Consider the following 26,614-nt stretch of genomic DNA (forward strand, 5'->3'; position numbering starts at 1 on the left):
ATTCCACCAGGGCAGTGTCAACATCAACAGCACTGTTCGCTGGAGTGCCCCTCTTGGACATATGCAGGGCGGCGACCTGGAAGTCACCGCACACTTTCTCCAAACACTACTGCCTGGATCTCGAACTCCAGAAGGATGCAGCAGTGGGCCAGGCGGTGCTTCGCCATCTCTTTCAGTGAGGTGAGCCTTCCTACATCCCGCCATCCAGGTATACACATTATTTACTCTTGTGATATTCTGCTTCTGCTATTATTCCCATGTTATATGAGAATAGGTATCTGTCCGCAGAGCGACTTGACATCACACATGTGCATATCTTATTGCTAACTACTCTGATTCAGGCATGTGAATCTATGAAAGACACCCCTAATACTGGATAAGAAATGTGTCACTTACCTGTAACAGCAGTTATCCAGTATTGGTGTCTTTCATAGATTCACATGCAACCCTCCCGCCTCCCCTGGAAGGACTCGCATCCCTCTACCACTATTACGTCTACCTAGCTGGGTGCGTACGAAAATCTGAGGGACTGAGGCTCCTCCCAGGAAGGTTCTAGAGGGAAGTCGGAGCTGGTTGGCTGACTCTGAGAGTTTGGTCCTTTTTACATAAGGACAAGGAAAGGCTACTAAGGGGAGACCCTTAGGCCTATTTTCTCTATGTATGTCTATAGGACATTACTTTTTATGTACCGGAGGCTCCCGTCTCGACGACGGGGAATGATTCAGGCATGTGAATCTATGAAAGACACCAATACTGGATAACTGCTGTTACAGGTAAGTAACGCATTTCATCTTTCAAATGTTATCACAAGATTACAAGTGGTAACACAGCAAGCTCTAATCCCAACCGCTGCACACCAATGTGAGAAGTTGGCCTGGTATATGATGTTCACTATTCTAGTGAACACCTTGCACCAGTCCAAACAACCCTTATGGTGATGGTTGTAAAGTCAACCTTATAGACCAGCTATCCTAAAGGTAGCGTGGACAGAACAGTCTTAGGCTAAAAGACTCTTGAGGGTGTGTAAAGCCAGCTGTTTTACCATATGTAACCCCTTGAATATCAAATGAAAGGACACCACACAGGATATATATAAAATATATTTGTATTTATTTACTAACACACTCCTCTGAACTCTTAATGAGATCAGAGGCAACAGCACATAACAAGTTACACTTAGAAATACTTTAAATAGCACAATTTACAGTTAGGCCCTTGGGGCACGTAAAACCATATACTAAGTAAGTGTTATAAGAACCACGACTTGGGAAAGGAGAAGGCCTAGGGCCTAGGGAATCGCTGGGGCTACACTATCTGACCCTTAGGTTAGGAGTAGGAGGCCCACAGGCGGCGCATGCAGAGTCAGTACTCTCACGCGAGAGTCAAAAGAAAGTCAATAGGAACGTAAAAGGTAAGTAAATGAAGATTTAGGACACTTCCAGTCTAGCTAGAAGGATACAACTAAAAACCTAGACACTTGGATAGTCCATACCCTTGAGAGCACCAAAGTACTCGCATTACCTCACCCACAGGAAGCGGGTGCATAGGTGTGAAGATGTGTCTGGTTTCGCCGTTGAAGTCTATGGAGCCTGTGAAAAAAGATGCTGCAGGCGACAAGGAGGAAGCTGTCCGTGTGGATCCAAGGGTGGATCGAGGATGAAGAGGACCTGAAAGCAGAGGGGACAGAGTCTAGGTCACTAGCCAATGACAGTGTGGAACCAGGAAGGAACCAGACGTCGTCGAGGAGCAATCAGGTGCTGGAGTGAAGCTTGTCGTCGCAGCCATGCGAACCAGGAGGCGTCGAGGACGACCAGGTGCTGGAGAGGAGCTGTCCCACGAAGGTTCTCGCAGATGTAGGGGTCGGCTTCGAGATCGTAAGCAAAGGCAACCCACCCCACGCAGGATACACGAAGAGCTTCTGGTGCAGACCAGGAGGGTCTGAGGTACTTCACCTTTGCAGGGAAGCAAGGGCCAGTCTGGAGCAACGCGACAACGTGACAACCAGTGACAAGCATATGCTGGATTGAGCTAAACCAACCAATGCAAATGGCTTACTGGTTGAAGATCATGCTTTCTTCCTCCCTAGATTAATCTTGGAGTGAAATGCCATCTTCCCATAAAAAGCTGATTCCTCTTAATGGATTTCTTTTGTGTTGGTTCGCATTTAGTGGTACATGAAAGGGGAGTGGAGGCTAATTTCTACCATGCATTATGCCCATGATGATATTGTGAAAGTGTAACAGCGTTTGGAAGGTTTGCAATTTATTGCCGAATTTGTTATAATTAGAAGTTTTACAGGTGTCGGCATTTACATTTTTGCAGTTAAACAAAAGATGTGTGTTTGTTTGGTCAGTTAGGTATCTTTGATTTAATGTATGTTTTTCTGCATAATGCTGTCTGCCACTGAATATTTTTTCCAGCAATATTCATGTTTAGGTTATTCCAAATGGAAGCTTAGATTTTCCGGCATGTTTTTATTTTTATTCTTTAGTCAATGATGGGTTTCATGTTTGTTTCTTTTAAGGGGTAATTGGTAAATCGTTTCTCCACATTGAGCTTACATTGTTTTTATAAAGGCTTCTCATTTAGGAAGCATCAATACATATTTGTGGCAATAAACTCCAATTGATATATTTAAAGTATGGTAATAAAGGCCAGTTTCGCCCCTCCTTTCTTGAACATAGTTTAAGCCCCAGAGTGTTTTTTCATTCTTGACAATGTTTGAAGTCAATTTGGTGACTTTACAGTATATGATTAGGGAAAAGTAAAGGGTGAATGCTGATTTTGTAAGCACAGTCGTAGTTTTCTGTGGTTCCCCCAACAATGCTCAGCAGGCGACCATTGTGGGGTTATGAACTTGACCTTTTCTAATACAATGTGCATCTTTATTTCTCTAGTAGATGTGACCTCATCCCTACGTTGCCCATTTTGAAATCTAGTTCATGCCATTTTACATAGTCCTAAAATGACAGCTCAAGGTTTCATATTATATGCAGGATCAATGTTTGAAAAAGTTGTTTTAGTCGAAGATCGAAAGTGGTAGTGTATCATGAGTAGACTTGATTTTCTCTCACAATCTTGTTTTTTAGTGATTGCGTTCCTGTTTTGACAAATAGTACAGAGTAAGCATTTCAATGATGATTTGCATCTTTCTCTTGTTTGAAGGAAGTATATTGATTGTGATTGTTTGCTCGGGGGAGCTATATTGGACCATTATCACTTGTGTGGGCTCTTCAAATGTTTGGTTTTTTAAATATTTTGTAAGTTAAAGAGCTTTGTCATCAGTTTATTTTTGAATTTGGGACTGAGTTTTCATTTGTGCAGTGATAATCATATTTATCTTATTTGATTACCATAATTATTTTCACTGTTTTAGTGGCACGTTTGTAACATGTTCAGTAATTTTCCATCACACGGCTGCTTCTATTGTGCTGAATAAGCGGTTCTAATGTACAACCTTCTCATGTTGCCTAGTTTATTTTTAAAGATGTTATTTGTATGAGTTGTAATTGTGAGAAAGTGCCATCTTTCTTGCATTGGTATTCCCCCACTTTTTGCTGAACTGCTGATGTGCTTTGACTGAGTGTGCCCTGTGCTCCTGCCAACCAGGTACCCAGGGCCTGTGTTCCTTCCCTAAAACTGTGTTGAAACTAAAACTCAATTGGCCCCTCTGGCCACCTGTCAGCCCCTATTAAATGGTACCCTAGGTACCCATGGCATGGTGACCAGAGAAGACCCCCAAGTGCTGCAGAACTTATTGTGCCACCCTTATGGGCACTGTACCCTGACACCCACACACTGCCTTTGCAGGCTGAGTGTCTAAGTACAGAACTAAACAAAGAGTCGACATGGCACACATCCCTGTGCGCCATGCCCACAAGACCCACTGCCCTGGAATACCTCAGTCACCCCTCTAGCTGGGTGCCTTATGCCAGTGGTGTGGGCACAGGTGCCCTGTGCCCCTACAGTTCCCAGGGCCATTCCTGGGCACTGTAAGTGCAGTGCTGCCATTAAGAGTATATGGTGCTGGGAGATCGACATTACGAACTCCAAAGCACCATGATGGCTTCACTGAAGACTGAGAATTTCTGTATCAAACTTCTCAGCACATTAACCCGCACTGATGCCAGTGTGAGATTTAATGTAAAATGCACCAGAGGGCATCTTAGAGATGACCCCTGAAACCTAACCTACAATCCACGTCTGGACTGAGAGGCTGCCTAGGCTGCTACACAGCAGACATGTTGCTGGACCCCTGGGTGGAGAGCCCCCAGCTCTCCTCGGCTTGCAACAATGCACATCCTGGGCGAGGTGCTAGGCCTCCTCCCCAGGATTGGCAGGGGGAAGCTTCAAAGGCCTGCCGCCTCTGTTAGCTTCTCCAGACCATTTGCTGTACCCAGCAACTGGCCCCCACTGGTTCTGACCCCCATTCTGGCGGGAAGACTGGCGAGAAACCCTATGTCAGGAAGGGGGGTGTGCCAGCCTGTGCCAACCCCACCCCTCAGGTGGGAGAGGAGAGGTGAAGCACAACCCCGGGCTCCAGCCATCTTGAAGATGGGGAGCCCTGCCCAATCACAGCTAGGCTCCTGCCCCCCTCCCACCGGAGAGGAGCAGACTAGGTGGTGTACCCACCCCAGGACAGGGACCTATTGGTCCCTTCCCTTGCCCTACCTGTAACGCCCCTGAATTCAGTATTTAGGGGCTCCCTGAACCTTCCTTCCTCAGATCCCGATAAGAAAAGAAGAAGATCAAGAAGAAGACGACCCGCCGTGCAGCTGCTAACAGGATGACACCAACTGACTTGGCCCCAGCCATACCGGCATGTCCTTCCTGGAACCTGATCCTGCTTAATCCTGGCAACTCCTGCGGACAGCAACCTTGGGACACCCAGAGGACCTGCCTGCCTTGACCCTCTTAAAGACTGGGACTCCCATAAGCAGAGGCTCTGCTTAAACAACCATACTCCTGGTGCCAGCCAGGAAGCACAAGACCAACCCACTCTGCACCTGCCTAGCCCGGCCCGTGCCCGAGTGATCCAAGACCACGAGGACGTCCCCCTGGTGACTTGGACCCGAAGTCCAGTGCCCAAAGTCCCTCTTCCACGAACCAGACGACGCCTGCCTGCAGCCTCAGAACCAGGGACCCCTCCAACCGCGACCAGCTTGAGGGTAAGATTTCCCGACGCCCAAAGACACCCCGGCGCCCTTCGGCTCCCTGTGCCTTCCTTTGGGGTAACTACCTATTCTCCAAGATCCCAACTTATCTCTCGAAGTGGTGGTCGCACCTGAAGAATCACCGTACCAGAGTCTGCAGCTTTTGTTCCCTTTTTACCTTTCCCATTGAATAACATTGAGCGCCCGACGGCTCAAAAGCACCCTGCACCCAGCAGCCCGAGTGCTTCTGGCCGTGCACCCTGTATCCTATCCTACTTCCTCATTTGCCCTGAGCAAGTGACCAGGAGCCCAGCTTCCACAGCCGCGTGGCCTGCTAGCCAGCAGCCACCAACCGAAGGCCCCCTGCCTCTCATTGGATAACATTGGGCCTAACTACCTCTGCTCCCGGCTGCACCTGTGACGCTGAGGGTGTACCAACTGTACGTACCTGACCCTGGGGGACCCCTGAGTCTATGCCCAGAACCTTAACATCTGAAAGAGACACGTTAGTGATAGATTCCTTACCTTAGAATATCCCCAGGCGTCAGACTGGATACTGAAACTTTTGCGTAGCAATACACCTGCGCGTCGATAGGAGTCACCCGCAGCTCCGCGTCAGTCATCGGCGCTGACGTCAGTTCTTCTTTTTTCCGTGCCTGCTAGCGCAGATCCGGAGAAGCTCTACCCCTTAGTCACTTTTTGACTAAACTTTTTTGATCTTTTGATCTGTTTTGTTTCTCGAGTCGTTCGACTCCTACGGTGCCGGTAGGGATGCCCGGGTTCAAACCCTGCTCCAAGTGTAGCCGAATGATGTCGGTTACCGACCCCCATCGCCGGTGCCTTCAGTGTCTATGCCTCGACCACGATGACCGAACCTGCTCAGACTGCCGGGCCCGGACGTCTAAGGCTAGGCGGCAGCGGTCCCGCAAGCGACTTGAGATCCGGCAGTCGGCCCCGCGCCGTTCAAAGTCCCGGTCCCACAGGAGGTCGAGGGACTGGTCGCTTGGTCGGAGCCCTCGTAGCTCCAAGAGTCGGCATCTGTCTAGGGGATCAAGATCCTCAGGTAAGAGGCATGAGAGGTCGGAAAGGCGTCATTGCTCTTCCGACCCACCCCAACGCTCGCGCGACGTGGCCGGGGTTTCGGGTGACACCACTTAAGCGGCTCCAACGGAGTCGCGAGCACCGCAGTCTGCCCCACACCTTCCTGTCCCTGGGCACGATGCGATGCCTGAGGAGGTCGAGCGGTACCTCATGGCCATGAGGTCCCTCCCTCCTCCGCTGGGCTCCGTGGCGCCTTCGGGCCCAGCGGTCCCGGCTGGGGGGGCCTAGCGGGTCGGGTGGTTCGGCTCAGACGCTGCCTGGTGCTCCGGCCCCGACGCCGCCGGCGACTTCGGTCCCAGCGCCGCAGGCCCCCACTGGATCAGCTTCCGGATCTGGGTCGTCGCCGGTCGACCTCACCGATGCCGGCCCCTCGAGTGTCACCCCCGGCGCCGCCTACGGGCGACACTGTCCCCGATCATGCCCTCGATTCGGTTCCAGCGCCGCTCTCGACGTCGTATGGAGACTTTTATTTCCATGAACGGGCCCCATCCTTTAAACCTGAATTTCAGGTGATGGGAGACGAGGGAGATTGGGAGGGGTCTGTGGACCCTCTGGCACAGGAGTGCCAGTCTCAGCAGGACTGGACATGTGAGCTTGGGGATGCCAGTGGAATGGACACTTCGCCAGACACTGGTTTTGTCTCCCCTCCAACCGTGGCTACGGAGGAGGGGGCTGCCTATAGTGTAGTGTTGACGCGGGCGGCCAAGGCCTTGGGCCTGGAGCTCCCCGTCGCGGCCATGAGGACTAACCTCCTCACTGAAGTAGGGTGTGGTTGTTACTCCCACTACTTTCTGGCAAGCTCGGCTGAGCCTCTGCTGCAGTTTAATGAGGCAGTGTGTGACGTACTTTTGGACACTTTGTCCAAGCCCGCTACAGGTCAGCCTATAGATAGGAACGTGGCCAGACGCTACCGCCCGGCTCCGGGCGACTCTTGCTTCTTGTCCACCCACCCCACCCCCGAGAGCCTGGTTATCCAGGCCTCTACTTCCCAGACCGCATTCCCGACGGCTCCGCCCGATCGGGAATCCAAGAGGTACAAACAATTCGGTAAGAAGGTGTTCTTGTCCCTGAGTTTGGGACTGCGGTCAGTCAATACTGCATGCCTCTTGGGCCGCTACACCCACACTCTGTGTGACACGGTCGCGGACGTGCTGCCACAATGTCCAGAGGAGGCCCGGACTAAACTCGCCCAAGCCCTTGCGGAGGGTCGAGATGCGGCACGCTACTCCATCCGGTTTGGGCTGGATACCACAGACTCACTGGGCAGCGCGATGGCAACGACGGTGGCAGTTCGACGCCATGCCTGGTTGAGGACCGCCAACTTTTCGACTGATGTTCAGGCCACCCTTCTGGACATGCCGTTTGATGGCCGTCGCCTTTTTGGTGACAAGGCAGACCATGCGCTTGAGCGTTTTAAGGACTCCAGGGCTACGGCCAAGTCCTTGGGCCTCTCGGCCCCACGCCAGCAAACGGGTGCCTTTCGCTCCTTTCGTGGCCAAGGAAGGGGCACTCCCACACGTGCTGCCAGCCACGCACCGCAGACTAATAAACAGCGCAGTGGCGGCCGTGGAAACCGCCCTGGCGGCGGTCGGGGAACACGGCGAGGCCAGTCCACACCTTCCCATGAGGCATCCACCTCAAAACCCTCCTAGTCTGTGATTTCAGGCCCATGTGACCCCAGTGGGGGGCAGGGTTCGCCATCACCACTTCCACTGGCGCACTGTAACGTCGGACATGTGGGTGCTGCAAATCGTCCGAAGGGGCTACTCCCTCCCCTTCGAGGCGACCCCTCCAGCCATGCCACCGCAATACCACTGCGTGTCGGGGGATCACTTGCAACTTCTGCAAGAGGAAGTTACGGCCCTCTTGACCAAGGGGGGCCATCGAGCGCGTTCCTGGGCCAGAAGTAGGGTGTGGTTGTTACTCCCACTACTTTCTGGTACCCAAGAAGGGCAAAGGGGGCCTGCGCCCTATCTTGGACCTACGGAACGTCAACGGCTTCCTCCGGATGGAGAAGTTCAAAATGCTGACATTGGCTCAGGTCTTAGCTGCCCTGGACTCGGGAGACTGGATGGTAGTGTTGTACATGCAGGACGCTAATTTCCACATCCCCGTCCTGCCGGCCCGCTGGCGCTACCTGCGGTTCACGGTAGGCCACGAGCACTTTCAGTTTACCGTGCTCCCCTTCGGCCTTACCAGCGCCCCACAGGTGTTCACGAAAGTGATGGCGGTGATAGCAATTCATCTGCGCAGGTTAAGGGTTTCAGTCTTCCCCTACCTCGACGACTGGTTGTTGAAGGCTGGCTTGCCCCAGACAGTCGTCAGCCACCTCCTGCACCAGCTGGGGTTTTCCATCAATCTGCCGAAGTCGCACCTGTGCCCCTCTCAGAAGCTCCTCTTCATCGGAGCGGTCCTTGACTCGGCGCAGTTTCGGGTTTATCCTCCCGAACATCGGATCCAGGATATTCAGGCTCTGATTCCAATCTTTCAGCCTTTATCCCGGGTCTCGGTCAGGTTGACGCTGCGGCTTCTGGGGCTGATTGCCTCCTGCATCCTTCTGGTGCATCACGCCAGGTGGCGGATGCGGGCTCTGCAGTGGGACCTGAAGTTTCAGTGGGCCCAGCGGGCCCAGCATCAGGGCAACCTGTCCGACCATGTCGTGGTCTCGGAGGGCACTGCAAGACAGCTGCAGTGGTGGCTCACTGACCGAGATTGGGTCAGTGGCAGGTCCCTCTCCCTTCCCCAACCGGAGCACGTGGTTGTGACGGACGCGTCCCTCCAGGGCTGGGGAGGCCACATGGGAGAGGCGGAGATCAGAGGCCTCTGGTCTCCGGCGGAGTCCCGGCTCCATATCAACCTTCTGGAGTTGCGGGCATTTCGTCTAGCTCTGAAGGCATTCCTCCCCTCTGTCCGGGGGAGTGTAGTGCAGGTGTTCACGGACAACACCACCGCCATGTGGTACTGCAACAAACAGGGCGGGGTGGGGTCGTGGACCCTATGCCAGGAGGCTCTGCGCCTCTGGCAGTGGCTGGAACATCAGGGCGTGACCCTGGTGGTTCAACACCTGGCAGGTTCTCTGAACGCAAGGGCGGACGATCTCAGCCGAAGGTGCATGATGGATCACGAATGACATCTGAACTCTGACGTGGCGCAAGGCCTCTTTCTGCAGTGGGGAGAGCCTTGGTTCGATCTATTCGCCACCGAAGAGAACGTGCAATGTCATCAGTTCTGCGTGTTGGAATTTCCAAGGCAGCACTCGCTCGGGGACGCTTTTCGTCGCGAGTCTGCCCTGAGTGCTGAAGAAAATCAAGCGCAACCGGGCCCACGTCGTCCTTGTGGTTCCGGACTGGGCGCGAAGGTACTGGTATCCCGAGCTACTCAGTATGTCAGTCGATCCCCCGATTCGTCTGCCTCTTCAGGAGGACCTTCTGTCGCAGTAGCAGGGACGGTCCTCCACCCGAACCTGTCCAGTCTCCACCTCCATGCTTGGGGATTGAGCGGCGACAGTTGAGGCCATTTGACTTGCCTCCTGAAGTCTGTAATGTCATTCTGGCAGCCAGGCGTCCCTCCACAAAGTCGGTATACGCCTGCAGGTGGAACAGATTTGTGGCATGGTGCACAGCAAAGGCTGTGGACCCTCTCAATGCCCCTCTCCCTGAGGTTCTTCTCTTCCTTCTGTCTCTTGCCCAGCAGGGCTCTGCTCTGGGCACTATCAGGGGCTACCTTTCTGCCCTTTCAGCCTTCTTAAGGCTGCCTGATCAGCCTTCTTTGTTCAAGTCCCCCATTGTAAACAGATTCTTAAAGGGCATCACTCATATGTTCCCTCCTGTTCCTTTCGTGATGCCCCAGTGGGACTTGAACCTGTTTCTAACTTACTTGATGTGCGCTCCCTTTGAGCCGCTTCATAACTGTCTTCTCCGTCTTCTTACTCTTAAGACTGCTTTCCTGGTTTCCATCACCTCTGCCAGGAGAGTGAGTGAGATCCAGGCTCTTTCCTCTAAACCTCCTTTCCTTTCTGTCCATCCGGACAAGGTTGTGTTGCGGATAAAACCCTCTTTCCTGCCCAAGGTAGTCACAGCCTTCCACAGCGGGCAGTCCATCACCTTGCCTACCTTCTTTCCGCTTCCGCATCCCTCGAAAGAGGAAGAGAGGCTCCACCGTCTGGACCCAAAACGTGCGCTCTCTTACTATCTGGATCGCACACGCCAGTTCCGGGTGGATGACCAACTCTATATTGGTTACGTGGGCGCTAAGAAAGGACGGGCGGTGCACAAGCGGACCATCTCTCGGTGGATCGTGTTGTGCATCCAAACGTGTTACTCTTTGGCTAAGAACGAACCTTCTGTTGGGCTGAGGGCCCACTCCACTCGGGCCACGGCGACTACTACTGCCCTGGGCCGAGGAATCCCCTTACAGGACATTTGTCAGGCAGCTACGTGGGCCTCGCTGCACACGTTCGCATGACACTACTGCCTGAACAGCCAAGTCCGGAGGGATGGCTTCTTTGGCCGTTCCGTCCTCCAGGACTTTCTGGTGTGATTATTGGTTCGAAGACCCACCACCGGGGTTGGTATTGCTGGGGTATCTATTCTAAGTTAAGTTAAGGAATCTATCACTAGCATATCTCTTTCAGATGCACAAGTTACTACTTGTGTAACGATATATCTGTAAGAGACATTAGTAAGTGATAGATTCCTTACCGACTCACCCATTCTCCCTGTTCTGCGAACCGACACCCTCTTTCAGGGCCCTAGTTTCATGGCACCAGTGTTGGTTCTATCATGACTCTGCGTATATGGCGCGTAAAAGCTGTGTATAAGAACTGACGTCTGCGCGCGAGGGCGGCGTGTAAGTACTCCGGCGCTAACGACGCCGACGATGGACGCGAAGCCGCCGCCGACGCCTACCGATGCGCAGGGGTATTGCTACTCAAAAGTTTCCGGATCCAGTCTGACGCTTGGGGATATTCTAAGGTAAGGAATCTATCACTAACTAATGTCTCTTACAGATATATCGTTACACTGATGTGTTTTATCTAGGACCCCGATCAATATCATGACCTTATGCCCCTATATGGCTATAATCAATACATATCCCTATAATGGCATAATAAATCAGAGCCATATTTCAGTAACTCGCCTCTGCAGTTCATGACAATCCATGACACAGCAGAAACCACTTTCTTAGATTCCTAGATAGCACACTGAGTTCTTTTGACATACCTAACCCCCAGCAACCTGGGAAAGCCCGCTTGCTTTGTTTTGATTTGTAATAGAACTTCTGCGAGCACTGTAAGAACGACCAGTTCTTAGTGACATCTTTATTGACGTCTTATGTCCAACACCTACGTCAAACTCGGCACCTTTCAGGTATAAATATACCAACGTTGCCTTAAGCAAACACACGGTGGTGGTGAATACTGTAGCAGGACAGCTGTCCCCTTGCAGAGAGCCCAGCAGATGCGAGAAGCCCACGGACGCTGCCCCTCCTCTTTGACGCGCTGAGAAAGACGCTGTCTTTTCTCCTGCCGAGAAAATCCAGCTCCGGCGTTTCCAGCCTACCCTTGCGGGTGACTGGAATATCGGGTCCTGAGAGGAGATACCAGACCTCCTACATTCTATTCCAGAGGTACGGTGCTGACTAAACCCTTAGAGAGAATTCTTGAATCAGACTCTTGGCAAAACCAACTTAACTCAAACTGCTACTTACTCCCTCCCACGTATTAGGCTTAGGTCAGGTACACTGGGGTAGGCGTAGTTAGAAGCACCAGTTGAGCTCGTTAGCCAAAGCATATATGAATGTATATATTGTACATATTTTATTCATTTTAACAACCTTATGACTAAGAAACCATATCAATGCTTTTACAGTATTATTTCGTAATACTCCTTTTACTGTACGCACTTTTCATTATAACAAGTCTTGCAATTGTGGCAATTCATTTCTCTTGCATGAGAAGAAAGACTGCTCAATAAATAATATCTTTTATTGAAAACGCCCGTCTCTCTATTCTCTGCACCCTGGTGAAATTAAAAACTGCACAACTGACTGAGTGAAATAGCTGTCTATTGTTTCACACGACTCTAGAGATTGACTCTTATTCTGAGGAGCAAAGTTGTCATGTTTAAGTGGTTGTCGGAAGCTGAATCCCTTCTAGTCTGAGCCAGGGAAGCTGATCACTTCCTATTCAGTCAAGAAAGTTTCCAGTGACCTCTGAGCTAGCTGGCGCAAACCTAAATTAAGTCTAACATAGTCAGTAGAGACCTAGAAGACCTCAGTCCTACGTCTACACTGCTGTTTGTTATTCCAATGCGCAGGGCCTATAGGGAAAATAGGAACTACACTACAACACAAGTAGTAACTTGTGCTGCACCAGTCGAGTACTCACCTGGAAACTGATAACTCACTTTCCTGCCATAGGATAACATTGACTGGGTTGACTCGTAAAATCTTCTAAGTGTGAAGTTTTGAAACTCTAAAATATTCCTATAAAATCAGCCGAATACCGAATTCCATAGTACTCACCTGTGAGCAGTAGAGAAGTCAGTACTGTACCTTGTAGCCCAGTACTGAACCGCAAAAGTAATCCTAACCGGGTTTACTAGTAACCTGAATCTTCTCCATTGTCTGCTTTTCTGTGAAAATTCTTCTAAGTGTCTACTTTTGAAAACTTGAAATATTCCTTAAAAATCGTACCAACTACTGAAACGTGATTACTTACCTGTCTTAAGTAGAGATCCCAGTGCTGGACCTAGGAGCCCAGTACTGGATTACAAAAGTAACGAGAACGTACTTTACCTGTAACCTGAGTTTTCTCCCATTGGATAACATTGCTAGATTTTCACTGAAAAGTTTCTAAGTGTGAACTTTTAAAATACCTCTATATTCCTCAAAAAGCATTGCAATAACCAAAACGTTTTTACTAAACTGTTTTCAGCTTAGACCCCAGGACTGAATCTAGGATCCAGTCCTGGAATTACAAAAGTAATCAACTGCATGTTCGTAGAAAAACCCATTGAGCTCAATTGTGTTTAGAATTGTGTTGCCTACTGCAACCCCTGTACCTATTGTGTTTACAAAGTTATTACCTTCCTGCAAAGTAATTACCTGAGATCACTCATAATTGAGAAAAGTATATTTTGATTCCTGTTGGTTCTAAAAATTAAACAATTATATCTTTTGATATAAAAACAATTGGCCTGCAGTTCAGTCCTTGAGTGTGTGAAACCTTTTGCTTACTGAGTGTGTACAACAAATGCTTTTACACTGTCCTCTGGTACTGCCTTCCCCTGCTCGACCAAGCTACCACTTTTGAGAGTAAGGTCAGCCCTGACTTTAACCTCTGTTATACCTCTGGGGTTGGTGGTCTCTATACACACTGTACCTTACTTTGGTCCAGTATATATTGAGCCACTTTCTCACGGTAATCCATTAGTTGTGCCCCTAATAGAGGCTTCCAACCTTCACATTTAATGTGTAATTTATTTGTGTTAATTAGTTGTAAGTAGTTTGTCCCTTTTAATCTTCGCTGTTATTGTCAACAGTGACTTTTTTTTTTATTTTATGCCACGTTAAAGACCTTATCTATTTTATTAAAAATAGATGTACCGTACATACATACTACCAGGGCTATGTACAGGGCCTTTCATCATTAAACCCTCTTCAAGCATTGATCTGCTGTGGTGTCATTCACATTTTGCATTGCCCACCCCAGCATATAGCATGTGGCACACAGACAGCCCCCTTCAGCCATTAGCTTACCTGATTGTGTCAGCTATCTGCTCTTATAAAATGTGCATATTAATAATTCCCCTTGCCAGGTAATGCTCATGTATTGTGTGCTTTTGCATAAAATGTATGTATGTGTTTTGTCTTTTGTGCAGCGCTGGTTGTCATACAATTATTGTTTGCTTACAAACGTTATTCATAAATAAAATAAGCATCGGCAAAGCCTAAAGTAAAGGAGCCATTTCCAGACCCATTGGCTTTGCCAATGCTTGTATGTTATGGGGCATGCTTAATACCACAAAGGATTTGGATAACTGTGTGGTCTTCAATAGCAATCTGTTCTATACATCAGTTTGAGACACAATGTGATCTATTCTTAACTACTACAGAAGTCAATATGTGGTTTAGCAAAAATGTACTCTTTGTTCTGTTTTTTGGCAGTCATGAGTCTCACTTCAACGTTTTTTTGCCTGTTTTTTTAACTGATGTGTGTGCCTTGTATTGGTGGAACCTGAGGGTGATGCTTGGTTCTCTGCAAATGTATCCATTATGAACCTTAAGTCCCCACCCAGTGTCAAGGTTGGGTCATTGGGTAATCCTGGTAGATAAATCTCCCTGATATGGGGGCTTAAATGTTCAGTGTAAAAGAGAAAAGACCTCTCAGTTGATATCCTAATGTTTATCATCTCAATCTATCCTCATGGTGCGATTTGACAATCAGTAATTATCCTGTCATAATAATCACCACCTCTTTTGTGATGAAAAAGCCCTGCTTCACCCTTCAAAACTCAGTGTTTCTTATTTTTTTGCGAGAAGTTCCATACCTGTACCATTCAGAGGTCTTTTTTAGGGTCTCACCTGTGTTGCAGTGCATGCGCTGCTTCGCCTTGGCGAGACCTATAGTTGTTGCTTTTCTGTCCGGCTTCTTTGGAAGCGGGGTTTGTGTCCGTCTGTCGCCCTTAGGCCCCGCCCACCCGGACCGGAGATTCTGCATGCACACGGCACCAACCAAACATTAAAAGGCTGCACACTACAGTTGTATCTCCACAAAGATGCACCTCATTAGCATGCAATCCCTAACCCTGCCTTTCTATAAAACAGTATGTACACACAGCATGTTTCATAAATAAGCCACCGAAGCGCATTGCGCCCTACCTCTCTGAAGCACAGAGAGCGCAGTGACTTTTGCAAGTTCTGACCGCCCCGGGTTACACAATCTGCACACAGGGCCGGGCAGCCCCACTGAGGCCCCCTACCTTGCAGTCTTCCGAAAACGATTTCACCAAATACTAGTCCGATTGCAAATACTTCAGTAACAAAAGCTCGAACTCAACGAAGTTCTCCTGAGCATGTTGGTCGTAGACCTGGTACGCCTGGACGCACTGCCGGCATCCAAGACCATTCCCATCCTGGACCACATACCCGCTGCTGTTAAGAGTGTCCGGGTTCGAGAGCCCGGCAAATAGATCCGAAAGTGTGTAGGAATTACAAAAGGAAAGGTAAAAATCGCTACGTTCCACGCGGGTGGCCTTCCTGGCCAGCTGTTCGTTTAAGGTCCCACACACATATTCAACATCGTCCACTCTGAAGCACTGATCAGAATACGGGCTAACGGGGTAAAATAGCTGACACACAGGTTTGGTAAAAGTTCTTAGAAAAAAATTCCTTTTTGCCTCTGGTGTGGTTTCTCCGCGAGGACGAGCTGGGGGTGGATGGGAGGAGGTGGGCAGCTGTAGGGGGAGAAGGGCTGCCACCCATTGCAGCCAGGGTCCTCGTCAGGTTGGCCTCTGCGCAGAACCACAGGTGATCAGATAGCAGGACGGTGAAGAAGAGTAGGGAGGCCAGCGAGAGGTGCCATTTCTGCGCCCTCCCAGAATCAGTGAAGGGCCTCTCGTTTTCCTGGGGTGCAAAACAGATCCTCAGGCCATTATCGTGCTGCCGACTCATTCAGTCGCCCCTGCTCATATTTTGGGACCGGATTGACTTCACCGCCAAGGCTGCCCTGCTCCCAATGGCTCCACTATATTCATTGGTCTTGGTCTAGGTGGCCGTCTTTGTCCTGAAACTCTTTTGAGGGGGAGCTGCCTCTTCTGAGTCATCCCTGCCACCGAGTGCGCTCTGCCCTGGCGGCTCAGCCTCATGCTTGAGTTGGGGAGGGTGGGGGATCACGGGCAAACCCTTCAGCGGCCTCATCATGCCGGCGTTTCCTTGAAATCCCCCCATTTACATAGTGCAGTGGAACAACAAGGAACAGAGAGTCTCCCGGCATGCGCTAATGGATGCGGTGACAGGCAGCGACGGGGACTGTGGGCAATTCCTGTCTTCATTAATACCCCAACGCAGACCAGGAAACTGTGTGCTGGCGTGTTTTATTCACGCTCACGTGCTTCAGCTATGCCTCTTAGCACCCGCAATTTTAGGATCCCTCTGACCACTACAGTCCCTAAAAAGCGATGACTAAGGCAACAGGATGTGCAGATGAACCAGCCTCGGACCTTGGTAGCATTCACCCACCCACTCAAACATCTGCAACATTTCCCATACAAAAACCTGCATTTGTGCTCTTATTTCCCTTCTGCAGCACGCGTGCCACAAAAGGGGATGATTTCTAGAAGTTCTTGTGTTTTATGGTGCCATTGTCAGGGTTACCATTGAACCCGTTGTTACTCCCTCACGCTGTTTTTTTCTGAGCGCCTGTCCCTCGTATAAGTTAAGAGTTCAATTCTGCAGCAACCGGTTACTGGTGTATTTCCCTGCTGCCGCCCAGGTCTCTGGTGCCCCTTAGTGTTAGCGTTTTGAAGACCAGCATAACAAAGAAAACAAGCATTTGCAATGCAGTAGGTCTCGCATTTGCGAGAGTTGGAGTTATTGCCATTGTAAATGACAATGCCTTTTATTCATTAGTTTTTAGAACCTGCAAGCAGTGCATAAACACACACTTTGTACTTATAGTCCTGCCTTACGAGAAGCAAGGCTGGCAGTAAAAGAGACTGCCAGCCTTGCTTCTCTTAAGCATGGACTAGAAGTACAAAGTGCTTGTTTACGCGCAGCTTGCAGGTTTTCAAATGCATAAATAAAAGCCATTGTCATTTACAATGCAAATTGCTCAAACATTTGCAAATGCGACATCTTTTGCATTGCAAATGCTTGTTTAAATTCCAGCTATGAATTTTCAAATACATTTGATTGTATAATACATTCTTGGACATAACATTTGTTATGCAGTCCTCTGTCGCACGCTGCTTAGTCATTGCTTCACAACTGAAGCAGGAGGTTTACTACGTGTATGCTTAATTGTGTGAAGGGGTTTGCAAAAACTATTGCAGGTTGTGATTCCTATTATTGGATCAGGAAGAGTGCATAGATGTCGTCATAAGTATGCTTTGTAGAATCATGACCCATATTCAAAAGTTCAGTTTACTAGAAGGGACCCCACAGGTTTTGAAAGCTAATGTAGTAAACATAGACATCCACTCACAGTAAACATGCAAAATCATCACTTCCCAGTAATCCTGTGCTGCTCTGCCTTTGATGTCCTTATGAATAACTGAGTCGCACGAATGCTTCAATTGAGATGTAGTGATGCAACCTCTTTAAAGTAACATTGCCTTGGGGATTTTCTCTTGTACTAATGGAGTTGCAAGTGTGCGTTGCTAAGTTATTGATAAATGTATTTGACAGAGAATTCTAACTGCAGATTCTTCACCTTGTGAATTTGCCCCAGGTGCCAGACTGTATCCGTAAATTTTAAAGCAATTCTGCCATGTGTTGGCAGTTTTCGCCTGCGGCTCTATTTGGAGTCCATCTGCTCCAGATGTGATATGAACACTAGAATACCTCCACACGCTGACTTCAGTTACTTTTTTAGGCGCAATCCAATGTGGTTCTAAAAGTAACAGTCCTATGTCTTTGCGGAATTATCCCTCAGGGAAATGTGGTTTTTTTCCCCACCAAAATTGTTACTGTTGGCCTGTGATGCTTAGGCGCCACGCATGACACCAAGGCTTGTTCGTGCTGTTTAAAATTGAACCGAAAGGCGATTGGGGACATCCCCGCCAAACTTACCATTGCCAAGCTCTGAAGGAAGTCACAAAAGTGGTCCCGGACATGGTCAAGAGTGCGGTCACGCTCCCACTCCAGAGACTGATCCCGAGACCACTCCACATCAAGATCCAGGAGTTCAGGTAGGTCAAGGAAAGACAAAAACATAAGTCAGAATATGGTTCTCCGTCGTCCCGCCACTCCCATCTCTTGGAGTCATGCAAAACCCCATTTACTTCTAGGCCTCGGAGCTGCTCCACAAATGCTTTCGCTCTACCTTGTTCCTTCTCAGCGGACCGCCACTGCAGACTAGGTGAGTTCTTTAAAGAAGGCCTCAGCTCTTATCTGTATTACCCCACTGCATCCTTTGAAGCACCACTGGGCCACAAGGATTCGACGTAGCAGCCTGCCGGAGGCTAGTCATAGTATCCTTCCCTAAAATGGAGCGCTCTACTCGACCTTGACCCATGTTTAGTCCTGTCCTCAAGCATGGTGCAACTGGCTCCAGCCACAGTGCAATGTCCAACAACATCCCCAGCACAGAGATCAGTGCCACAGCCTTGACCCTTGACGCGGACCCAGAACCGATCATTCTCTTATTTCAAAGCTCAATCTCCAATGATTTCTACCATGCTATTTTACCTTTTTGGATGAGGATCAGCAGTTTTATTATTCGAATACTGAAGGAAAGAGATTTTCTTATGAGGGCAGTGTGTTGCAGTAACTGCAAGATGCCAGTGGATTAGATACCTCCTTTGACATTGACTTAAACGCGTCTATCTCGATTTCCACTGAAGAATCTGCCTTTTTTGCGACAGTCATTGCAAGGGTGGCCAAAGTTCTTGCCCTTAACCTGCCCATGTAAAGAGTAAAGACCAACTTACTGAAAGAGGTTTTTAAGACGGCATTTACCGCTCTGGAACATCTGCTTCCTTTCAGTGCATGCCATGGTAGAAATATTGGAGGGATACCCTGGTGAAACCAGGAACTTGCCCACCTGTCAAAAGACAAGTGGTAAGGTGACAAAGACCACTTCCTGGGGACACAGACTTCATCTCTCAACACCCCACCCTGGAGAGATTGGTGGTTCAAGCATCATCCAGCTGCCAGAACCCAACTCTTTCTCCACAACTCGACCTGACAGAGAATTCAAATGCATGGAGATTTTTCCAAACATTTTTTTCCAGTGCTTTCCCTGCTATCCATCCACACCTTGTGCCTCAGGGGACGGTGTTTGCACACCTTTTTGGACAGTGTCCAATTTTTTTGCCGGACGTCTCCAAGAAAGTCAGACACATTTTGCAATGTCTGATCCTCAGTGGTCAAGTTGCTGCTCAATATACTATCCATTCTGGCTTGGACGCGACTGATTGGACGCGTCTGACTTGGTAGGGCAGTCTGAACCAGAGTGATGCTTAAATGGCATGCCTTGAGTCAATCTACAGGCTTCTCTTTGGACATCCAGTAGTGCCTAAACTATATGCCATTCGAGGGCTCTAAACATTTTGGGGTTACGGTTTATTCAACCCTTGAGAAATTTAAAAAAAGCAAAGTCACAGTTCACTGTCTGGACCTAGCTTAGCTAACTCAGTAGTTCCTCCAACTACAGCCTTTTCCAGGCTGCGGTAGGGGGAATATGCAGAGGCAGCGACAACGTTCGTAATGGTCATCCTGGCCCAAGTTCTGTCTGCTCTGGGTGCAGAATAATGGGTGGTGGTGTTGGGTTTGTAGGATGCCTATTTTCACATCCCCCATCCTGGCATCCCAAAACCTTACCTGCTGTTTCAGGTAGATTAAGAGCACTTTCTTTTTTCCTGGCTCCCCTTTGAACTTACCAGTGCATCTCAGGTGTTCACAAAGGAAATTGTGGCTGCCCATCTGCGTAGGTTAGGGAATACCAGTCTTCCCATACCTCGAAGACTGGCAATTGAAGGGGAGCTCACTTTAAATAGTTATACACCACCTCCACATGACAGCCAACCTGTTAACATTGTTGTGTTTTTCCATCAATGTGACAGTCACACCTAACACCTTCACAGCTACTCCTCTTTATTGGGGCCATCCTGGCTATGGTGCTTCGAGCTAGCCCGCTGTCTCAACAACTTCAAGTTATTCGGACTATGATCTCAATGTTTCAATTTTTTTTTTTAAGACCTTTATTATACACTCGTATAAGTACACAGCTTAAGGCCTACAACCCCATGGACCGGCCGCTTCGGACATATTGATTACTCTCTTTATCTAAGAACAACACAGCCCTTCAGCCGACAACCCAGGGGTCCGGCGGCGTATTAGAGCAAAGTGCATACATGCTATTCCCGTCTTGATTTGGTTAAGTCATAGGTCTGTTTTTTTTCTTTTTAAACAATGTGTAACATAATGCAAAATAACAATCTTACACGTTGACAAACACAAGTTTCCCTGCGCCTACAGATGCTATACAGGTGAGTGTGACCACAGAATGGTCCAGCCATCTTTTATGGTGTGTGACAGTCGTGGCTGCCTAGGTGCTCATTTACCCGGGTCCCCTTTTATTCCCCGTTCTCCTCCTCATCTGAACTGAAGGTATCATCTTCCGGCAGTGGCTCGCACAGTCCCCCCCTATATTCATTCCAAGCATGCCACACCTTGTTCCATTTGCGGGGACACGCCCTGAGTACGTATACCGCCCGTTCTGTCAACATTATTACGTCCAGATTTCTACTCCACTGGGAGTTGGTGGGCAATTCTGATACGCCACATTTTCGTGCTATGTTTCTCTTCGCTTCCATGATAGCTAACACGCCCCATATTTGGTCATATCTGGAGAGGTCGGTCGGTTCCCAAACATTCAAAATACACTTACGTGGCTCTAGCACTAGAGATGTCTTAAGTGTCTGTGAGATTGTACGCATCACTTGACGCCAGTAGTTCGCTGTAAGTGGGCAGTCCCAAAGCGTATGCAACAGTGTTCCTCCTTCCCCGCAGCCACGCAGACAGTAGGGATGTGGAGCTCTGTGTAGTTTGTGCAGCATGGCTCTGGTATAGTAGACCCGGTGTAATATTTTGAGTTGCACCAGTCTAAATCGGGCCGATATTCCCACCTCTCTCGGGGATGCCAATGCTTCATTCTATTCCGTGTCGTCAAAATCTCCAATCTCTGCCGCCCACCGTTCCCTTAGTTTCAGTGTAGGGTCTGTGAGATTGTTGAGTAGTTTTCGATAGGTTAGGGAGGTAGCGCTATGTTGTATGTGGTCTGTGAGTAGCCTGTCCTCTAATGGAGAGGAGTCCGGGACGTCAGTGCCTACCGGTATGGCTTGCAGTAATGCGTGTCGAATCTGTATATATCTGTAGGTCTCGGTCGGTCGCAGGTCATATTGCTGTTGTAGTAGGGTAAATGGGACTACTGTACCTTTATCCCACAGATCTCCCACCATGGATATACCGATGCTGTCCCATTGGGCAAACCCCTTACTCTGTCGCAGTCGCCCCAGTGCCTTCGTGTCCCATAGCGGGATGAGCTTTGTGATCTTATCTCCCCATCCCAATTTTGCCTGCGCCGTATGCCAGAGTCTGGCCGTATGTCTTATGGGTCCTATCAGTTTCGTCGCCTGGTGCCTATTGTAGAGTGCAGAGAGCATTAGTTTCTGATTTACTGTGGAGCAACCGAACGGCCCCCCTCGTACCAACTTCTGTTTAGTTTGCTATGTGCTATACGTGCCGTTCGGTTGCTCCACAGTAAATCAGAAACTAATGCCGTGACTTGTTGGAAGTATCACGGCGAGACCGTGTACGGGGTGTTTTCCAGGGCGTATAGAAGTCACGGAAGTGCCTTTTTAGGGCAGCTGCAGCGTGGCCTCCTGCACTCGGCGATCGTTTTATGGCCTGACGCCGTGTTCAGCCGTGTGTCAATGTTTCTCGTCACAGTGCGGGGTTCGCCGCATCTCTGCGTCTCCGATGTACTTCTGAGCCGTGGCAGTGCGACCCCCGGGTCCAGACAGTGACCGTATGGAAGGGACGAGGGGGGGCGGGGGGATGTGTGCACTCTCTCAGCTGCCGCCTTATTATCGTTCCGGCCCCGTGTGGTATCCGAGCTATCGTCGCCGCGGCCCTCAGTCCTCGCTGCAGTTTGTGGCCAAAACACCTCCAGCTCTTAGCGACGGTCGCTAATGCTTGAGCGATCTGGGTGACCTCCGTTTTTCCCGCTGCATCTCTGTCGCTGGGTTCGTTTCTGTCCGGGTCGCAGCCCTCAACTGCCACTTCCGACCCTTCTCCCCCGTGGGCCCGCACTTCTGCCTGGCTTGGCCCGCAAACGAGGCTGGTGCTGTTTCGCCGTCCTAAGGCCGCTGCTGAACTTGTTGTATTCCGTCCAGTTCCTGACGTCGGACCGTGACCGGAGTTACAGTGGACAGTGCCTCTCGTCCTCTTTAATCGGGATCAGCTTGTGGAGGTATAATTTTAACGGATTAGTGCACAGATTTTCGTGATGGAGCCGCTTTGCCTGCCGCGCTCCTCCGCTATGCAGCCGCCATGCTTGGCTGCTAGCCACGCCCCCTCCAATGTTTCAACTTTTGACCTGCGTCTCAGTGAGAGCGGTTCCTGGGCTCTTGGCCTCTTGCATCCTGCTTGTGGACCATGCCAGGTGGCACATACCAGGATAAATCTGAAGTCTCAGTAAGCTCAACACCAAGACAACCTATCATATCCAGATGTCCAAGACTGAAAATGATCTGCAGTGATCGCTGCTTGGACATAATTGGATCAGGGCCAGGCCCTTCTCCCTAACCCACCCAGAGCCAATGATCAAGATAGATGCATCATTGCTAGGTTGGGGGCGGGGGGGGGGTCCTCTGGGAGATGTGGAGATAAGAGGACTTTGATCTCTGGCAGAGGCTCTCCTCCACATCAAACTTGCTGAAGTGGCGAGAGAACTACTTGGCACTGAAAGCGTTCTCCCGACCATCAAAGGGGGAACGGGTACAAGTGCTCACAGACACTACAACTGCTATGTGATAATGCAACAAACAGGGTGGAGTGGGGTTGTGGGTCCTGTGCCAGGAGGCTATGTACCTCTAGAAGTGGCTGAATGCTCAGGGCATTTCACTGAGCATCCAGTACCTGGAGGTACCTTTAAAATGCGAGGGTAGACACTCTGCCTCTGGTGCATAGTGAATCACAAATGGCAGTTGCCTTAGAAGGTGGTAAAGGGCATTTTCCTGTAATGGAGAGAACCCTTGCAGAGAATGTACAGTGCCTAAATTTTTGGAGTTTCCAAGCTAGTACTCCTTAAGAGACGCCTTCTGCCTCGTGATCGAGATTTTGGCAGCCAGGCATTCTTCCACTAACTTTGTTGCCTGGTGTTCCCTCCATTAAGTTCAACCCCTACAACTAAGTTTGTTAAACATCCTTCTGTTGTGTTTTTTATTGGCCCAGCTAGGCCTTGCTGTTGCCACAGTTAAAGATAATTTGCCTGCCTGTTTGACCTTCTTACGGTTACCCGATCTACCTTCCCTCTTTAAGTCACCTCTTGTGATGCTTTTTTTGCAGGGACTGACCCCTGTCTTCCTACCATTACCCTTTGGGATGCTGCTTTGATACCTTAATTTGTTTCTCTCATCTAACATGCATGGCATTTGAACCTATGCACAGTTTCCCCTTATGCCTCTTGACCATCAAGATGGTTTCCCTAGTCACAATCGCATCCTCTAAGCGAGTGAGTGAACTCCTGCCATTGTGTCCAACAACCATACACTTAGTTCTTCTTGGTCAAGGTAGTCCTCTGGACAAAGACATTTTGTTCTGCCAAAGGAGGCTATACCCTTCCACATAGGGTAATCTATTACTCTGCTGGCCTGCTATGTTCCACCTCACCCCTCTAACAAGGAGGAAAAGCTTGACCGACTTGACCCCTAAGAGGGCTCTTAGTTTTGCTACCAAGGGAACCAGAGATTACCTGTAAGATGGCCTGCTTGTACTGGCTTCTTTGGATCGAAAGTGTCTCAATGGATTTTTCTATGCATAAAGATATGCAATGGGCTAGCTCGGAAGCATTCTCCTTTACATTCTCACTCTACCAGAGCAAAGTCTGCTGCTACTGTTCTGGTGCGCATTGTGCCAGTCATGGAAATTTACCAGGCTTCTACGTGGCAATCCTTCCACACATTCACAAAGCACTGCTGCCTGGGCAACCAGGCCTGATAGGATGGGCACCTTGCCTAACGGGTTTCCCGGTCCGAGCCATTCCTCAGAGCCATCACCTACGGATGTACTGCGTTGGTATCTATTCACAACTCGAGCAATCTGCATTAGAAGTCTTCAGCAGAAGAACAAGTTACTTACCTTCGGTTGGTTACACCTTTGCCAGTAGAGATTCTAAGTACAGATTCCTCACCAATCCTCTCGCCTTCCTGTTTTGTGGAGTGAACTTGCACAGTCCATTAATAAGATCCCAGATCTGAAACATCTGCACACTTCACTTCTGCTTTCATTGTCTCCACTTCTGACAGTACATACAGAGAACATAACGAAGCTGATGTCAGTGCACTAAGTGGTGGTCTTAATGTGAACCTCAACGTTGCATCCGGAACCGCCCAACACGAGCTGTCGACGTGTGAGGAAATTGCTTTAAAACTTTCGGATCCAGTCTGGTGCCTGGGGGAAGTTCACAAGGTGAAGAATATACAGTTAGTGTCTACCAGAAAAGGAATTACAGCATGTAATAAGCTTGTTTGTTAAATAAAAAATACCACAGGGGTTGTTGATTATTTATATAAAAAAATCTGTTTGCAGATAATTCCATTTATGATGATGCTGTTGTCAGTAGGATCTGCCATAAGCAGCTAAGATGGTTTTACACATACCAAGCTGTGTATTTTTTTCTGTCTTAACTTCTCACCACTGTTAACCTTCATTTTCACTATTCGCTTTAACATGAAACCTAGGCCGATTGCAGATAAGTAGTCTGGGGTGAACAGTGTGGCTATGTGTAAGGAAAACAGTTTCCTCTTTAAGCACAGCTCTAAATAAGTGTCTTGTTGATGGTAAAGTAAGTAAAAGTAGATTACCTTAAATGCAATAATTTTTCATTTTTCACAGAATTTTGACTCTGAGAAGGAAAAGGAATTAGAAAGACAAGCCCGCATTGAAGCCAGTTTACGTGAACGAGAGCGGGAAGTTCAAAAGGCGCGTTCAGAACAAACCAAGGAAATTGACCGGGAAAGAGAGCAGCATAAACGGGAGGAAGCGATTCAGAATTTCAAGGCTCTGCTGTCTGATATGGTGAATTTTTACATTACTCTCCCATTTTGCCATTTCACTCTTATGTCGAGCATCTATGACAGTGTTTTCAGTTGTTCTTGATTGTTATGTGATATTTAGCATAGCATTACTTGAAAACTGTTGTCTGAGTGTTCTGGTTGTTGCAGTGTCACTAGGTGAATTCTTGAAAGCTTATGCTCACCAGTAGTAAACTTTGCGGATAACAGCTATGGCTTTCCTCTTCAAATTGTTAGGAGTGACAAAGCCGAAGACCACCACCCCACTCCCAAAATCCATTGGCTTGTTCCTATAATCTATTTTCAGAAAGTCTGCAACGCCGTGACTAGCACCTAAAGTATTTAATCTAGCAGGAACATTAAGCGCACCAAGTTGTCATCTTTAATAACCGTTTGGAAATGCAATTACCATTAGCAATTTCAAAATGGCATTTCATTTTGCGAGAACAGTAGGTACTGAGAGAACAATTTACAAATCTTCTAGTTTATCATCTCTAGCAGTGTTCATTTACTGTAGTTCCTCTGCAGTGGACGTTTAAATATAGTGTCTAAACCACACCATCATTTGCTGTTCCTGTTTCATCCATTTAATAGCAATCCTGCCGATATTCAAATAGTAATGGCAATTAAAAGCCCTCTTAATTTTTATTGTAGTTACAAGCATGACTACACCTAACAGACATGCTTTTAGCAAAGAGTATTATTATTGTACCCGCTGTTTCGCAAATGTCTGACTGAATAGTACTAAGTGGTGATTTACTTGCAACTTCATACCACGTACAGCAAACTTGCCCTATTTTGGTTAGCTTTTGGGACAGGTGTCTACTCTTGATACATTCATTTTATTTAACATTGATGCGTCGTGCATTATATGGAGCCTACGAAATAGGAAGTTTACAAGATATATTCCAGCATTCCTCCACTATTTCTTCCGTCTCTCTTAGAAGCAATTAAATATTTTATACAAAAATGTTTCTACAGAGTGACCACTGCTGATGCTCTGCAACTTGCAAGTTTCACAGAAAAATGACAATGTGAAATTTGGACCGCTTGGTTAAGTTGACCCTAGCTCACAGGGATTTTCTATTTATAAATCTGAGTTAAACCTAGGTCATTTAGCAAACCAGCATTAAAAATGCAACAGGTCTCCCCTTTGGTTAAGTTAAAGCCATTTGCTTTGCTAATGCTATTGTATAGCAAAGCAAATGGCTTTACCTTAATAAAAGGCGAGACCTATTGCATTTTCAATGCTTGTTTAACATTACTGCTTGCAACCCTGCCTGATGTACTAAGTGTTTGTACTACGAAATTTAAAGTTGTATTCTTGTGGAGAAATGT

The 26,614-nt window shown here is 48.5% G+C and overlaps 1 protein-coding gene and 1 pseudogene across 2 annotated transcripts in view; one reads left to right on the top strand and one right to left on the bottom strand.

The window, feature by feature from the left end:
- Window positions 1-26,614, top strand: part of LOC147666208 (transcription elongation regulator 1-like) — a 377,596-nt gene that overhangs the window by 244,080 nt on the left and 106,902 nt on the right. For both annotated transcript variants that reach the window (XM_086949207.1, XM_086949208.1), the window contains one exon: window positions 25,098-25,280. In XM_086949207.1, the coding sequence (XP_086805333.1) occupies window positions 25,098-25,280 (183 nt within the window). The remainder of the gene's footprint in view (window positions 1-25,097; window positions 25,281-26,614) is intronic.
- On the bottom strand, window positions 15,191-15,947 carry LOC147666209 (NALCN channel auxiliary factor 1 pseudogene; annotated as a pseudogene).

This window comes from Lissotriton vulgaris, unplaced genomic scaffold, assembly GCF_964263255.1.
Source record: "Lissotriton vulgaris unplaced genomic scaffold, aLisVul1.2 SCAFFOLD_650, whole genome shotgun sequence".
In the NCBI taxonomy this organism is placed as follows: Eukaryota; Metazoa; Chordata; class Amphibia; order Caudata; family Salamandridae; genus Lissotriton; species Lissotriton vulgaris.